The 15,969-nt window shown below is 37.1% G+C and overlaps 1 protein-coding gene and 1 long non-coding RNA gene across 2 annotated transcripts in view; one reads left to right on the plus strand and one right to left on the minus strand.

Annotated features, from left to right (window-relative positions):
• The window catches only part of LOC126922972 (uncharacterized), a 299,653-nt gene extending 298,069 nt beyond the window's left edge, over positions 1 to 1,584 (plus strand). Inside the window, exon 2 of the long non-coding RNA XR_007713011.1 lies at positions 1,549 to 1,584. This is a non-coding gene — a long non-coding RNA (uncharacterized LOC126922972). The remainder of the gene's footprint in view (positions 1 to 1,548) is intronic.
• Positions 1,585 to 4,476: 2,892 nt separating this feature from the next.
• LOC126922908 (uncharacterized) overlaps positions 4,477 to 15,969 on the minus strand; it is a 50,316-nt gene continuing 38,823 nt past the window's right edge. The window contains exons 2-3 of the mRNA XM_050735850.1: positions 13,003 to 13,202; positions 4,477 to 10,539 (exon numbers count right to left, since the gene is read on the minus strand). Of these exons, the coding sequence (XP_050591807.1) occupies positions 8,986 to 10,539; positions 13,003 to 13,202 (1,754 nt within the window). The 3' untranslated portion in view covers positions 4,477 to 8,985. The remainder of the gene's footprint in view (positions 10,540 to 13,002; positions 13,203 to 15,969) is intronic.

Genomic DNA, 15,969 nt, shown 5'->3' on the forward strand with positions numbered 1-15,969 from the left:
GTTCAGTCTAATGTATTTTTTTTCTTTTGAGGCATAATATGTTTCTTGCTGAAAACATATCCTTGAGCATAAGTTTCTCAGGAATTTGACAAATCCTATTCGTGCATATAACTAACGAGCCGCCCCCCTTCCACTCCTTGCTTGACGAAATTCCCTGGGTAAATCGCGGTACGGGGTGTCAGTTAAGTGTGGACAATCAAAGAGATTAGACGTAGATCACTTCGTGTCACTTCGCGATAGGTACCTTTGGTACTTTCATACAAATTTTTCTACCAAGTTCAAATCCACGCTATTTTCATTTAATTGTACGTTTTTCTTTAACACTTCATCATAATCTATTATTTACATATCTTATTTCTTTTAATTGTCATTTTAATTGCCCCATTTGCCGGTAGCTCGTATGAGTTTTCGAAAGGCAATTTGACCTTGATCATTGTTTTATTTTCAAATAATTTGATTATACGTTTGTTTCCTTTTTTTAGTTAGGTAATTGGTAATATTTATTCACTATGCAATTAACTCCATTTATTATAAATATTTTGTGATATTGACTTAATTAATATCTAATATAGCAAATTCTAAATTTACGGTTTATTAAGAATACCAAGATAAAAAATGCAATAATAAGGAAATTACTGTTTTCTTTTGAATATATTAAATTATGTTTCCGATGAAATTGAAAAGAGTATTTAACATAAATTTGACATAGATTTTCTCGATTCTGTTTCATTTGAATAAGAAATTCAAATAACTTTTTCATTTTCTTTCATTTTCATTCATTTTCTTTGTTTGTAAATAGTCCGTAATATAATATTGACTATTAATTTCGTCATTTTCAATAACTTCTATTACATTCGAGAAGGTACGCTATCACAGACAAGTTCGAACAGGCTCTGTGCATCGCGGTTTTTTTCGTATCGTGTAGCTTTGTGTAACGGTCAGAAAAAGTGCGCCATGTTGCATTAGAAGGAAGTCACGTAATGCATAAAGTGTTTGAAGCTGTAATGGCGGACATTCAATTTGGCGGGTAATTTTTACAAATCAATCGTATCACAAAATATTCATACATATACACATTTGACAATAATAAAAAATATTTTGAAAAATATTTTAAATAAACTAACGATATATTTTCTTTCGTATCCTTGGTATGATATTTCTATGCATATTTTCGTTCTCTTGATACGATATATGGTTCTACCTATTGTAAATAAATCATAATTAATTCTAAAAAAACAGTATTTTCGTAAACAAACACTCGATTCCCTATCCCTTACCTCTTATAAAGTTTTTCTTTCAGAATATTTTTGTGACCGCGCGCAATGCGGTTGGTAGAGTCAGTGCTTGCTGCGTTAGCACATTTAATATTGACTTAGAACATAACAACTTTCATTAAATTTAATTATAATAATCAGATGCGAAATTAGAGTCAGTGTGTTCGCCGATTGTCATTTGACTTAAACGGACGTGTCAATAGTCTATTATTCTTTTTTTTTTTTTTTTTTTTTTTTTTTTGTTAAACATTCGTTTTCGGTAGTAGAGTCGCAGGTCTCGCAAGAGGATAAAGCCTTTCCTGGAGCTCAAGAATGTAAGTTTTTCGTACACTGCATTTTGATTTATTTATCGAACTAAAATCGTAAAATTTTGCTATTGAAATACACAATAAAAATGTTTGATCGTTCAGAAATTGGTAGAGCCTGAATTTCTAAGTCTGTCATTATTGTATTAAAGTTCCACTTTTTATATAATAATTAAACTTTATTAGAATTTCAAATCTTTTTATTATTAAAATTTCACGTTTGAATAGAGTTTTATTTTTCATTGCTTTAAGTTTTCTAACAATCACAAGTACGTTTTCAAGAATAACTTATAATATTTAACATATTTTGTTACAGGTTTTTCATAACTTCCATCTTTTGCCCTCTTCTTTGGGAAGAATGTAGCGGTGTTTTAAATTTATACATGTAAGACTCTTTGCACATCGTATTTTATTCATTTTGTTTCTTGTATTTCGCTGTAATTATTATTAATTAAAAACTAAAATCTGGTTTTAAATTTTCATATTAGAATTTTAATTTTTATTCTAATTATAGTTCATTAGAATTTTATATAGTTCGTTTGAACCATTGCTGTATTTCTCAAAATAAATAATAATAATTCATATTTTGTTAAAGGTATGCCACTTCTTCCCCTTCTTCCTGTTTCCTGGAAAATACCTAGTGGTATTTCAAAAGCCAAAACTGTAAGTAACTATCTACTTGGTATTTTATTTAAGCCGATTTCTTATATTTTATGATAATTATTATTAATTAAAAAATAAAGTTTGATTGATAATTTGACAACTTGTAAATTTTTCATTCCTAAATTGAATATTAATATATATTTATATAATGTATATATTTTATGAATGTATCTCACGAATATATTACACGAATAGGTATATTTTATGAATATATCATGATAATCGAGCCGCTCTGAAACCACACCGATCAACTTCATGGATAGAAAGATACAAAATAGCAATGATGTTACAAAACTGCTATTTTTTTTTCTTAATTTACTTTGGAATTTATTATTGTAATGTATTATTTATGTCATCTTCTCGCAATGATCGATCTGATGTAAGTTATTTGTTTCTTGAAGACTGGACATTAATCGTATTCTTATACAATGAAATAAAGAAATTAGTAGAAAGTCGATTAGCTTCTGATAGGCTCGATTGTAATCATGTCGTGCACTATGCAAAATCTTTTATATAAAATCCATGGCATAGTCATCAAAAGTTTTTAGAAGCGTTCAGACACTTTGTCAAGCCACTGCAGTTGCTTTCGTTTCACTGGTGATCAGATAACTGGAGAGTAAATAGCGTCGCGGTAGGAGTCTAGGTATATTCGGAAAGCTAGCCATCGATCGATAGATCAGGAGATCGCGAATGTACCTGTTTCGCTTTGAATCGGTTCACGTGGCCAACACCGGCAACTATCAAGGCCAGTCAGTCACTCGATTACGCGCGTTTCTTCTACGCCCAACGTGAAACCGACAGGACACACGAGCCTTCTCTACTCTGTAATGGACGACCAGGCATTAGTTTACGTCGGCTGTTTTTACCACACCCGGGACACCTGCTTGTTCGATCGCCGTGAAAAGAAATTTCGTGCCCGTGAAAAAATTCTTCACGCTAGCACGAAACCCGGTAAATGGTCAACGAACCCGTTTAACGTGCTTTCCTTCGATTTTTCACTTCAACTCCGACTGATGTCGCGTAGGTGATAGCCATTTGATGAACTGATAGAATACCAAAAAAGAAAAAGATAATCGAAAAAGGTGGATAGAACGTGTCGTGGTCGCGCGGCAGTGATTAACAAAGTGAACACGAGCACCTTATCAAGGAGACAAATTGCATCGAGCGCAGGTGTGTCTCTCGAACGTGTATGCATATGCATCGAGTTGCTCGCAATCCGACGAGGAAAAATGTAAATTATGATAAGCGTCGTGATCTTCGTGACGACTGTATGATACTCTAGTTTCTTGTTTCTTACTCGTGTATCCTACATTCTTTTCTCTTCTTTTCTTCGTTTTTTTTTTATTTATGTTAGTGGTAGAGTTTGATGGCAGAGTTTAGATTATCAGACGCAGAGTCGTGTACTCTTTTTCCAGGAGGCTGTGTTCAGGTGCTCGGCTAACGACATCGTTAAATTTATCGCAACATTTGACTTCATTAAAGCTAGCAAATAAATTATCTGCCGGTCGATTCCTCCCTATGGAATATTCTATTTTTCCCGAGAGCGCGTGTGCGAGTGCGTGGAATGAAAATTACATGGGGAACGTAAAGTGGGCGGTCCTGTAAACGCAAGAACGAGTTCACCAGCAGGCCAAATAAACGAGAGTTAAAGAGTATCGGCATGGAGGACAGTCTGCGATCCTTGCAAAAACTTTCTGGCCTTCGAGCCTGCAAATTAACTCTGTTTCATCGACGACCGTCCCTTTTCAATCTTAAACTTCTACTCTTGCTAGAGGAGATATGGCGAGGTCATCGTCGAATCGTCAAATTGACCAGATTTCAGAGTATACGATCGATAGTTCTGATCGTAGAAACAAAAATTTGAAAGAATCTAAAGGGAGATAAAGTGCTTGAACCTCGTAACGAACGTAAAATGACAATTCAGAATTAGTTTTATTCGTTTCGCAGTTGCAAGTAAAGTACTACCAAACTTATTAAAATGACAGGATTCATATAATTTGTTTTTGAAATTATTGAAAGTGTATATGTGCTCTTGACAAAATAATTTTTAATTTTCATTGAAATAACAGGATGGAAATTAATGAAATAGCAGGATGTACCTATCCTTTTGCACCATGACTTTGGTGTACCATGAAATTGTAAGCAGCAATACATGAAAATTCTCTGAAAATAAGTCTACGCGTGTAGGAAACACGTAAGGAACTAGCTGCGGTTAAATCGATTAATATATCCACTTAATGTTTTAATTGTGACTTTATTATATTCCATCAAGAGTAATTCTCGATTTCTATCTTCCTTCCTCAGGCGTTTCTCGGAATTTTCCACTTTCCTATTGTAATAGAGGAGCGCGCTAGAGATACAATAATTTCACAGTGTCGATGGTTGCACAAGCCTCCTCTCCTTTTCTAAAGTTCACCTCAAGAGACCTGCTAATCTTCGCTCGCCATCTTACGAAAACACGCGCTAATTAGCGGAGCGCGTGGCTGGTCGCGGACCCAGGTGGAAAGAAGGAAAATCGCGTGGGTGTTCGTAAAAGAAGAGCGTGTAAAAGAACACGAGAGCAGTTGATGGGGGAATAGAACGAAGTATAAAAGTACAAGCTATGGAGTGCACGAGAAGTGCCAAGGCCTTCTCCCCGTCCACTTTCTAACGACAATCACTTTTATGTAACGGCCATTATTCGTCCTTTTTTATTACAACAAACGTAACATACAAATCCGCCAGAGTTGTGTCTGTTCTTCTATTATAATATTTATTGTTATCATTATTTAGGACAACGAATACTTCAGCCACTATAGGATCGTATGTATTGCAGGGATGATCTCTTTTTTTTTATGGGGGTTTCTGTTACGCAGCCCCGTACAGGGGATACATGTATACAGCCTTTTCGGATTTCTCCGACCAGGGACTAGAGGACTCTTTGGCGATCGACCGGTTTTACAGGCTGCCAGTGTGTTTCCGCGGAACAACGTCCGCTCCGAGTTTTTCCACTTTTTTCCGGCAACAACCCCTTCACTGCCCGGATGACTTCTCACGTTCGCCCTACCGCGTTCAATCGCTACATTTTTACAGACGAGCTCTGCACGTGTTTCCTCTCGACGTGCATGCGCGGCCATTATTCGCGAGCGAAAGAATAAGGAGATAAGACATCCGGGCACAGAGGGTTGCCAGGACACACCCTGAACACGGTCGTCGGCTTGCTGACGCGAAAACGATCGAGCCTTGCTGGAGGTTGTTTTACTGCAGGTTAACTATTTCCTCGGTGCACATTGCGAGTGTATAAATAGAGAACATATTTATTATTGATTAAATTTAATTTATAATCATCGTTCGATAATTAAAAGTAAAATGAAACTTTGGAGATCGTTTTAAGTACAAAAAATATCCTTTAAATTCTGTATTATGGAAAAACATAGAAATGTAATTTCTCATGTTAGCAATCACTGAACATAAATATTCTATTTATACATTCGTTATATGTTTTCGAACTTTTCGTTCGTTTTTATTATACGTATTAGATAGTTCGGAAAGTTTGTAGCCTTTTTGTTAATAAATATATTCTTTATTGTATTGGTAGGATTAGGGAACAATTTTATTTATCTTCAATTTCTCTCAAGCATTGAAATGTTTAATTCGAACAAACGTTGTCTCTGATTGGGAAAAGAAATCAATTAATTACAAATGTTTCGTTTCTCAACAAGACGATATCGAACTTTGGCTGGAATATTTAATATCATTTACCTTATCCACGAAATGTGACATACTATCATAATTATTTATTGTTCATTTTATAATATGTTTCCATTATTGACACACGAATGATGTTTTTTCTAAAAAGTGGAGATATTTGATGGTGGCAAGACTGGCCATATGTTATTCAACTTGTATCTTATAAATTTTACTACAAACTATCCAATTTTTTCGTATTATTTTGTTATAGTTGTCTTATAATTGTTATTTATTTTATAATATTTTATTTTGCTCTTTGGAAAGTGTTTTTTGAAGTTGCGTTTTTTAATGAGCGACTCGACAAATTTACTGGGTGATTAGCCAAAAATTTCGATTAGATTTGTAATACGAAAGTTCACCAAGGCTCGATCAATTCACTGTCGTTTAAATTAATCTTCCCGCTGTTAATCGTCGTACACATATTTCCATTATACTTCCATCAGCTTACAGGTTTCTACACAAAGCACACTAATTTTTCGAATTATCGTACATTGTCACACAATCGTACATACGGCTTCCTATGTGATACGCGTATACGAAGATACGAAAAATAAATGGATTCGACCTTTGATTAGGTTACTTTACCTAGAAGAATTAATTTACTGTATAAAACTATCGTCGAAACGTATCCAACATCAGTCGATCGATTCTCACAGAACCAACTCAATATAACTATATCTTAATAATAATATATATATATCTTATACACATGTAATAAATAATCGCTTTGCAGATCGCATAAAAGGTAATTCCAATGTAACTTTTCTGCGATCTGAAATAACCGAGACGCGAAACAGAAAAATTATATCGATCTCTGTAATTCTAAAATTAACAAGTATATACAGATTTAATTATTTATATTTTTCTATACATTTTCATATTTCTTCTCGACAAAAGCAACATAACACTTTTCCTTTTTTTGGCACTTCGTTATATAATTAGCGCTATTTCTCGATGATAATTCTATATCTCGTGGCTATGGATAATCGATAGGTTGCAAGCGAAGGAAATCGTCTGGAGAAAAAAAAATCTCGTCATCGTTAAAAGTCGTTCTTCTTCTATTTTTTCCGTCTGGTTCCTAATGCGATTATTTTTTTTGCGGAACAAAAGAAAAGAGTCACGAGATACACGGTTCAGGGGCCGTTCGCATGACCTAGTTGAACTCAAAGAGAAAAAGAAGAATGAGAAAGAGAGAAGGAGCAGAAGAGAAACAAGAATGGAAATGTTCGTCCCGACGGGAAGAGCAAACGGAAGTCGATATTAGTTCACGCGCCACTCGTTGAAACGGATGTTCGAGATCCGACTAATAGCTGGCTACGTTCTCCCAGCTTCCGATTTTTAACTAAATAAATTATTTACAACAGCCATCGCTGATCAAACGACGGGTGAATTAAATGCGAATTTTATTCGTTCAGGTACGCGTGGAAGGAAATATCGGGTTGTTTGAAACGTTCGTAGCCTTTTCATGATTGGAAGATGATCATTTGTTAGAAATTTTTGTGAGATAATAGAATAAATAATAAATGATAAAACAAAGTAATAATTTTAATTGAATATCAATAATTCCAGTTAATATGTCCAATTATATTTGAATCATTTACATTTATTCTAATCTCTATAAAATCTCTTTTAATGGCAAAAACCAGAATAATTTAGAATCTTTCAAACACCATTTGAAACAACTGATTGTTGAAAAATTCTGTGAGAAAATAATCTAATAAACAGCAGAATATTGTCACAAAAAGAAACAATGCATAGATTATTCAATAACATTCTAGTTCCATACAAATGTGTCATTTTCCAATCATTCTTAAATTTCATTTTTATGAATTTTTCGAACAACCTGAATATAATTACTTTATGTACAAAATTAAAGGACCCCTAACTGTTTACGGTTTCAAAAACTTCGTTAATCTATTTATACAACTTAATAATTGCAACTTTCCGCAAGAACTCTTAAGAACTTAACTCTCATTCCATTCAACGAAATACGTAGAACTCCTCAGGATGGTTGAGTCTCTCATTCGTATCTCCGGATATTAACGATTCCACGAGTCTTGGTCGGTTAATCGAGAAATCGAAGACCGCCTTCGACTTGCATTCGGCAGGTGTTTCGTGCGCGAGAATCGCTTGGTGAATGGAAATTACCGGTTTCTCCTATTCCCTCTCTTTTTCTCTTCCTCTTCATCTTTCGATTCGATGCGCTCTTTATCCGTGACGTCGAATCACGTTCGAGGACTACGCTAGGCTCCCGGGAATCTCGTACAAAAAACAGAACGAAAATACAATAAATAAGAAAAATTGACAAAACCGCGCTCGCAAAAACCTTGTATTTCTTCCTGTACTTTGCCAGGCATCGTCGATGCTCGTGTCGCGTGGAAACGTCTGATCGGAACCTCGAATCGAGCACAGTTCAAATCCTGGAGAGCAAAAAAACCAGCTGCTCCAGGCAGCGACTTTCTCTCGACACGAGTGTGACGATCCATCGCAGTCAAGCGAGCGGATTCGCGTCTAAACTGATCGATATCGATCCTTTCTAACTTCACGATTCGGTCTATAATACCAGTAAATCTACGGAATCGGAAATCGAAGTATCAGATCTGGCGCTTTTCTCTGTGACTCTAATCGCTCAAATCTAGGACAGAGTATGTTCCTCTGAAAGACCTGCTTTCGAACATAGAATTTCTCAGCAGAGACACATCAGAACCTCAGACACATCAAAGCCTCAGACACCGAAAACTCGAAGACACCATCCTCTAACAATTGAACTAATATTATTAGTGGAGCTTCGTAAGTTACATATGTAACAGCAATATGTTCGCTAAGAAAGAAAATTAGATTTTACGAATCCACAAGTCATTTCATCATTTCGCGTGATATTGCAAAGGAAGATTGTAAAGAAAAAGTGTATAAGCAAAACAATTTGCAATTTGTCAAGTCATTAATATTATCAGTTAGTAAGTTATTGTGCAGGAGGATCTAGGACTTGTAAAGATGAACCTCGAACACAACCATTACTTTAAATAATGTTTCTTTCTCGTGGAAGATCTTATGTGAGGCGTGTCGTTGCCTTTGGAACTCGCAGCATCCTTCCACGTAGTACTCCTAGTAGGTGTCACAGGGTCACTGAACCTCGTTTTGGCAAGAGGAGTCTTCTGATTCTGATCCTGTTCAACGTCTCCCTCGAAGAATCGACACATTTCTCTGACGGGAACGGCCCTGGCTCCTCTGTTGAGATCGTGAAGCGACCGGGCACGTTGCTTTCCTCTAGGACTCGGTTTCGAAGACGTTCGACCGAGATCTTCGGTGCTTCTAGCTAGTCGACCACCTAGCCTAGACAGAGATTCGAACAGAGTCAGCTTCTCTCGTACTGGCACGTAATGGTCTACCCTTTGACACCGTTCCAAGAGCCTGGCCACGTCTTCCTCGCAAGGTGGCTCGGTCAGAACCGACAGAGAGGTCGACGACCTAGGCAGAGCCGTCGAATTGTAATTCTCCGCGAGTTTCGAATTCTGCGACAATTGTCGAGGCACTGGAATCCTCGAGGATAATTGGGCCAATCGTTCCTTGCGTTCCTGAAGAGTCTCTACAGTTGTATTAGTAAATTGCTGTGTTTGAAGCAATTGGCTCTTCTCTCTGATGCTTCTCCTCTCTCTTGCACGACTTCTTCTCTCATTCATATCCATTCTAAGTATACCAGGACTCGCGTTACCATTTCTGGAACTGTTATTGTTCCTCTTATCATCCTCATTCCGATGATCGTCTTCGAATCTGACTAAGGAAGACTCGTTAGGCTTCACAGGAGGCAATCTGATAATGATGTTCTTCTCGTTTTTTAGTCTAGAAGTTTCATAGCCACTATCGTTGTCCTTCTTTATGGATGTTAAACAATAGCTGTCATTGTCGTTGCTAGAGTAGAACCTACTCCTCGATTTTGAGCCATAAGTTTTTAGGATATCGTTGTTGTTCTCTTCAGCTCTGTCTTTTCGTCTCCTAGCATCTTCTTCTAGCACTCTTCTACTTCTAGCTTCGTTCTCTCGTCTTCTGGCTTCTTTATACCTTTGGATCCTTTGTTCTCTGGTATCTGGTTCAGGAATAGACACTGCTGAGTCCACGGAATCCACGCTGGAACGACACACGCCGCTCCAAGGAAGACTGTCGTCACTTCCCTCGCTGCTTTCGCTGCAGCCCCAGGTCCTGGTTATTGGCTGGTCCTTTGTTATTATCGTTGGAATACTTCGAAAGTCGCCTAACAGATCTTCATCGCTGGAGTTACTACTGGACCAACCACGTAACTCGCTTCTCGCTCTTCGTCTGGATTCTTCTAAGATTGTCGTGGTTGTTCTAGGCTCTTTCTCTGTGGGAGAGTCACTGGTCCAGCAGCGTAATTCGCTTCTGGAGCGTCTTCTGGATTCTGTGGGACTGTCGGGTAATGGAACGGGTCCCCTTGGACAGATGGTCAGGATCTCCAGGAAGTTCAGACAGCGTTGGGCTCGAAATGGTGTTTGCCTGACCAATTCTGCCGCGATTGCCCTCACCCAGGACCAGTACACGGGTTCTGAATCCGCCTGTAAAACAGGAAAGTAGTTTTGTCTTAACAAATATTAGATATACTTTTTAGATATCTTTTTCAATACTAAATACATAGATTTTGTGACTTATATATGGATCAATGTAATTTCTATCCAGGTGTCTCGAATGTAATTCGAATTCCAGTGGAAATCTGAAGCGAAATTATTTTTTATTTTTCTAATAGGATTCGAAGAACATGTTCAATATATCTTTTGAAAATATTGTGTAATGTATGTATTAATTATTAGTCTGCGGTGCAAATTCATATTTTTGTCCATGTATTTAAAGAGATAGAACCTAAACAAATATTTGCTTTATACATCGAATGCTATAAAAAGTATACTTTCAATACTTCATATAAAGAGTTCACTTTTGATGTTGCATTCATTGAATATTATAGACTATACCTTTGATGTTTTGTACATGGTATTATAAAATGTGAGAGGCATATTTATGCATTTGAGTCGTTTTACTGGTGTTAACGAATGGTGTTCAGTCGACGAATCTTTCCCTTTTCCTCGTTCATGCTTCATGTTTCTCATTCTAATGTAGCGATCGAAATTCTAGCCACGTCCTATGTCATTCGTTTAATGGGTCTTAGAGAACCCTCGCTACCATATAATTATTCTTGAAATATTCAAGGAAACCTACGTTAGGAGTCTGTTAGCCGATTGTAAACTCAATTACAAGCTATTATTAAGATCTGTGAATGGCGACTCAGGCTTTGTTGCTCCGAGCGAGACGCCGCTGGATGACCGCGCGAACGTCCTTTGAGTCAGTAAGGTAACGAGGCGAAGGAACTCGTTTGCCAGGAAAGGAGGATGGTGGGACTCCTTGACAATGCCGGGTCATGGGAGAGTGGCGCGCGGATCTCCCACGCGTCCGCTTATCGTCGTGATCGCTCCGGCGGATTTTGACCTTGCCTACTGACCTTATTACCTTCCGCACCCCGTACGGATACGAGTTACATCACCTGCTCGCGTCCTTCGCGTCTCTTCCTTATCTTATCAATCGACCTTTATGAATTTTACATTGGTTCCTTTCAAAACCTTGATAAACTCAATTTTTTATGAATTTCTCAATTTCGTTATATAGTTACACGATTAATGTTCAATTCTTAAGAAATAAATGACATTTATACAATTGCAGATTAATCATGTATCTGGATAATAAATTGGCAAGTTTACAAGAAGAGTTGATTAATTTAGTTTCTGAGAGGCTCGTCTACAGTGACTCACGAAGGTATTTGGATACTTACAATGGAAGACTCATATGAATTATGATAATAATGTATTATAACTAAACTTTTTGGCATTTCATTAACAGCAGAAGCAATCTGGAAATATACATAAACGTGTCTCCTAACAACGTTAATGAAATTTCAAAATGCTTCCTATAACACATGTATAATATATTCATAAAATACATTACAAGTGTTCAAATATCTTATCAGCCATTTGAACTTGAATTTCAATCAAAGTCAAAGAAAACACCCTGCTGGATACAGATAATTAGCGCAGAAACTTAAATGAATCGAAACTTTTGATAAACTAAGAGTCGAGATAGATGGTAGGGTTGTATAACTAGATAGAAATCGAGTTGCAGACGTTGGCAGAGCGTAATTAGAAATTGCGGCGTTTAGCAAAACAGGAGCTTTGACCAAGACGAGAAAGTGTTTGCGGGCGAGGAAACGGATCGTGCCGCGGATAAAAGCCATTTACATGTAATTACATTGCGTGTTGCGGCGAATTATTCTATCTCGCCTGTCCACTTCTTCTTTCTTTCACGTCCAGGTTCCTGATACTGTTATGCCTCGAATTACATACCGACAAAAAGGTCGAAATCTCGAAACACTGATTCCAATCATTTAACATCTAACGTCAAAAGAGAGTCAAGCCTCCGATTTTTTACGTTAAAGCTGTCAAACTAATCAAAATGACCGGTATCACATCCTTATTCTGATATTAATGTGTACTTTTATCGAGATAGGTATAACCATAAGATATAATTACGTGTATCTATCTCATTTTGTCATTTCTACTTTAATTATAATTAAATATGTATGACATATTTAGATAAACTATATACTGTACCTACAGTGGTTTGAACTGATCGCTAATATGTTTGCTGACAAATATCTTTAACCTAGGACGTCCAGTGTTCGTAAAATATAAGTTTTTCCAAAAATAGAATTTTTGTACAAAGCTAACAATTTGTTTTTAAATAAAAGAATAATTTTAATGAGTAATATTCAGTGACTGTAGGTGAACCAATTAGATACTGATTCAGGTTCTTGTGAGAGTGCCATGGAAGTTCCAAATAGACATAAAATAACTTTCCCCTGACATGTCTTAAACCTTTTAATATCCTCCAAAGGTTAGTTAGATCGTTAAGATTGATATCAAAAAGTAATTTCTCTGCCTCTAAGTTCAGTAGCCAATAAAAAACTGAGAAGTTACCCAAAAAGTGGCGAGAGTGTGACCCTGCGAGTTGCTGAGTGTGAATCCAAGAGCCAGTGCGTGTGGTTGACATAGGCTGGGTGCTGCTTGTCGTAGGTTCAATGCCCTCAACGGGAGCCTGGGAGTACCCTCGACCCAAAGCCATCCCATTCTGATGGATACGATCCGCCTCTCACCTAGGTCCTCCACGTATAGTTCGCCTGGAACAAACGAGAGAGAAAAAAGAAAATTAGACTCTTAATACGGATCAATCAGTGCCACAGCCCAAAGTGATTCGAATTATACTGATTGTTCGTGCAGTACTTGCGTATGTACGCGGTGGCCTTTCGTCCCAATCATATCTAATTAAAAGTACCCTGTCGACCGTGCATAATTTATCCGTAACTGAAAGTTGTCAGTGCGTTCAGTTGACATTCCCTTTGACTCGTCGGTTGACTACGACTTCAATTTAATAATATGTTTCGAGCTTTTTCTCCGCCCGAACGCGGGCGGATGAATCGCGTAAGCTTAGGTAATCAAAAGATTGACGTCATTCAATTGAACGGCGTAGGAGCGAGGATGGTCTATACGTATCGCAGACACCCTAGGTGCTTTCTCTCTTTACGGTTCATCTCCCCTTTCCCCGGCCAATTACCGTCGGAAACAGTACCTAAACACACCCACGTTTCGTCGACCATAATGACTATTTCAGCCATAAGATAGAAATAGACGCCGGGATTCCTGCTACACCCTTGTCGTCGACGTCTTCCAATTTTACGACGCGACGCCAGTAGGGAATCTTCTACATACACGTTTGTATATACAGCTCTGTTTATAGGTATTGAGGTATTCGCTGGTTTTATACAGAAAATGATAATTGGCTCAGATTGTTAGAGAAACAAAAAATTTTGCGATTTTTAAAGTAATTTTATAACATTTCTTTATTATTCGACGTCTAGATTGATCGAATCAAACTCTTTCTATTGCTGCTAGTTATTATGATAGATTATAATACATACTCGTGTTTCCTCTTATAGTAAGTGTAGGTTAATATAGTAAGTAAGTGTAGTTTTTCATTGCAAGACATATAGATATCCATATTCCTATCACTTTGAGGATGATCAAACGGTGATCAAAGTTTGATTGTGAATTTGAGTCACAAGTTATATTGATTTGATGTTTATTAAAGTAAACTTCAGCTTCTTGTGTGAATCCGAATCACAGAGGGAAAATAATGTATCTAAACACGACAGATGATTCGAGATAACGTTTAAACATATTTCGATTTCTAGAGAGTTTTCGATTCCTAGAGAGCTACAAAATTGTTGTCCTATAGAAATTTTCGAGTTGTCCAAGTTCGATTGTATTATCTTGCCTATTATATTGAACACTCGGCGCAGAGTAACACGAGAAGGTGCACAAAGTGGTTGGAAAACGAGTCACCGGCTAAGTACATCCATTAACCTTCCATGAGGAATTCCTTATCACGAGCGAAGGACGTTCACGAGTAAAATATCGGGAAGGACGCGATGGACAGGATTCCAGACATTTTTCAGCCCAATAAGGAAGTAAATTGGCGCAGAGAAACTACGTGGAAATCCTTCACCTGCATTCCTGACTGCCTGGTGTACGTCCACGCGGATGGATTCGACGACCAGCCTACGCTCGACGACCTACGACACACGCCCCCACCTGGTTTCCACGGAAACCAGCTGATGGTCACCGAATAGTCCGCGATCATTTCCATATTCGCATCGATTGCCACTGCTAAAGATAGAAACGTCGGGGAAACACCCATGATGACACAAAACATTTTTAATGCTTTTTACCTTACAGGGTATAGAACTGCACAATTTAATAAATTACATCGGGAATATAGCTTCGAGGGTGGTGTAAGTGCATTACCTTGCTAACAGAAGAATATTTGTGGAATTCTGCGAATGTAGAAGACATAGATTTATAAATATTATAGTATATATCGTCTATGTAATTATACAAATCTATAAAGTTCTAAAATCTCACATCGAATGAAATAAAAGCCATTGTTGAGTATTTTTCTATTTTAAATTCTGCGGAGGTTGTGATTGATCTGATGGATATTTATGTCTTGTGCGTCCTTTAAGCTATGATGGGTGAAATTTCACCCTTTGTGAATTTCGTGAGTGGAATAAGTATAAATGTGATGGATTTCTATCTTTTTTTAAATTCTACATCGATGGATATTTATACCTTGCTTAGCCTTCGACAGAAGCTATCAGGGGTGAAATTTCACTCCATGCCATTTTTGTTTGAATATTGTCGTCTCCTAATAGAATTGCCACGATGTTATTTATAACCTTCGCAAACAATCACCTTTTTGCGTTTCATCTAATATTGTGTAATAATAGAGTATTGGATTTATTGATTTCTAGAATAAAAATATTGTACTGGGGTAACATTGTATCCATGATAAATTAATCTAATAGATAGCTTTCAAGAGATAATATTACGTCTGGATATTAAATTGATGTCTTTTTTTTTAAATTCGGAGCAGTTTCAAACGATAGGAAATTATTTTTTTATTCAGTCGTTAACTTTAGTTGTTCAGTTCGAGTAGAATTATCATTCGACTGTTCAAGTTGTTCATTTCGAAATATTTAATAAAATTCAACATCTTTTACACAAAAGTTACGTCAAAACTTTCAATTGCAGTATTTTCCCGTCACTCGGTATTACATCGATAAAGTGCGAATTAAAAATCGTAACGCGAGTTCTGTGGTTGTTCTTCTCGCTCCAACGACTATGGAAAACTGCACGCGGCGTCCGCATAAATTATACTGGCACAAATTACTGCATGATGTCTGTAAATTATTACGAAGTGACAGGTCTGCCTATCAGGACGCTGTAGTGTCTGGTGTGTAGCAAATCCTCGACCGTTTTTGGTCCTATTCCGCGAGAGATTGAGCACGTCATTATCGCGAAAGTGTCGCCATGATCGATCGTATTCTC

Source organism: Bombus affinis, chromosome 13 (assembly GCF_024516045.1).
Source record: "Bombus affinis isolate iyBomAffi1 chromosome 13, iyBomAffi1.2, whole genome shotgun sequence".
NCBI lineage: Eukaryota > Metazoa > Arthropoda > Insecta > Hymenoptera > Apidae > Bombus > Bombus affinis.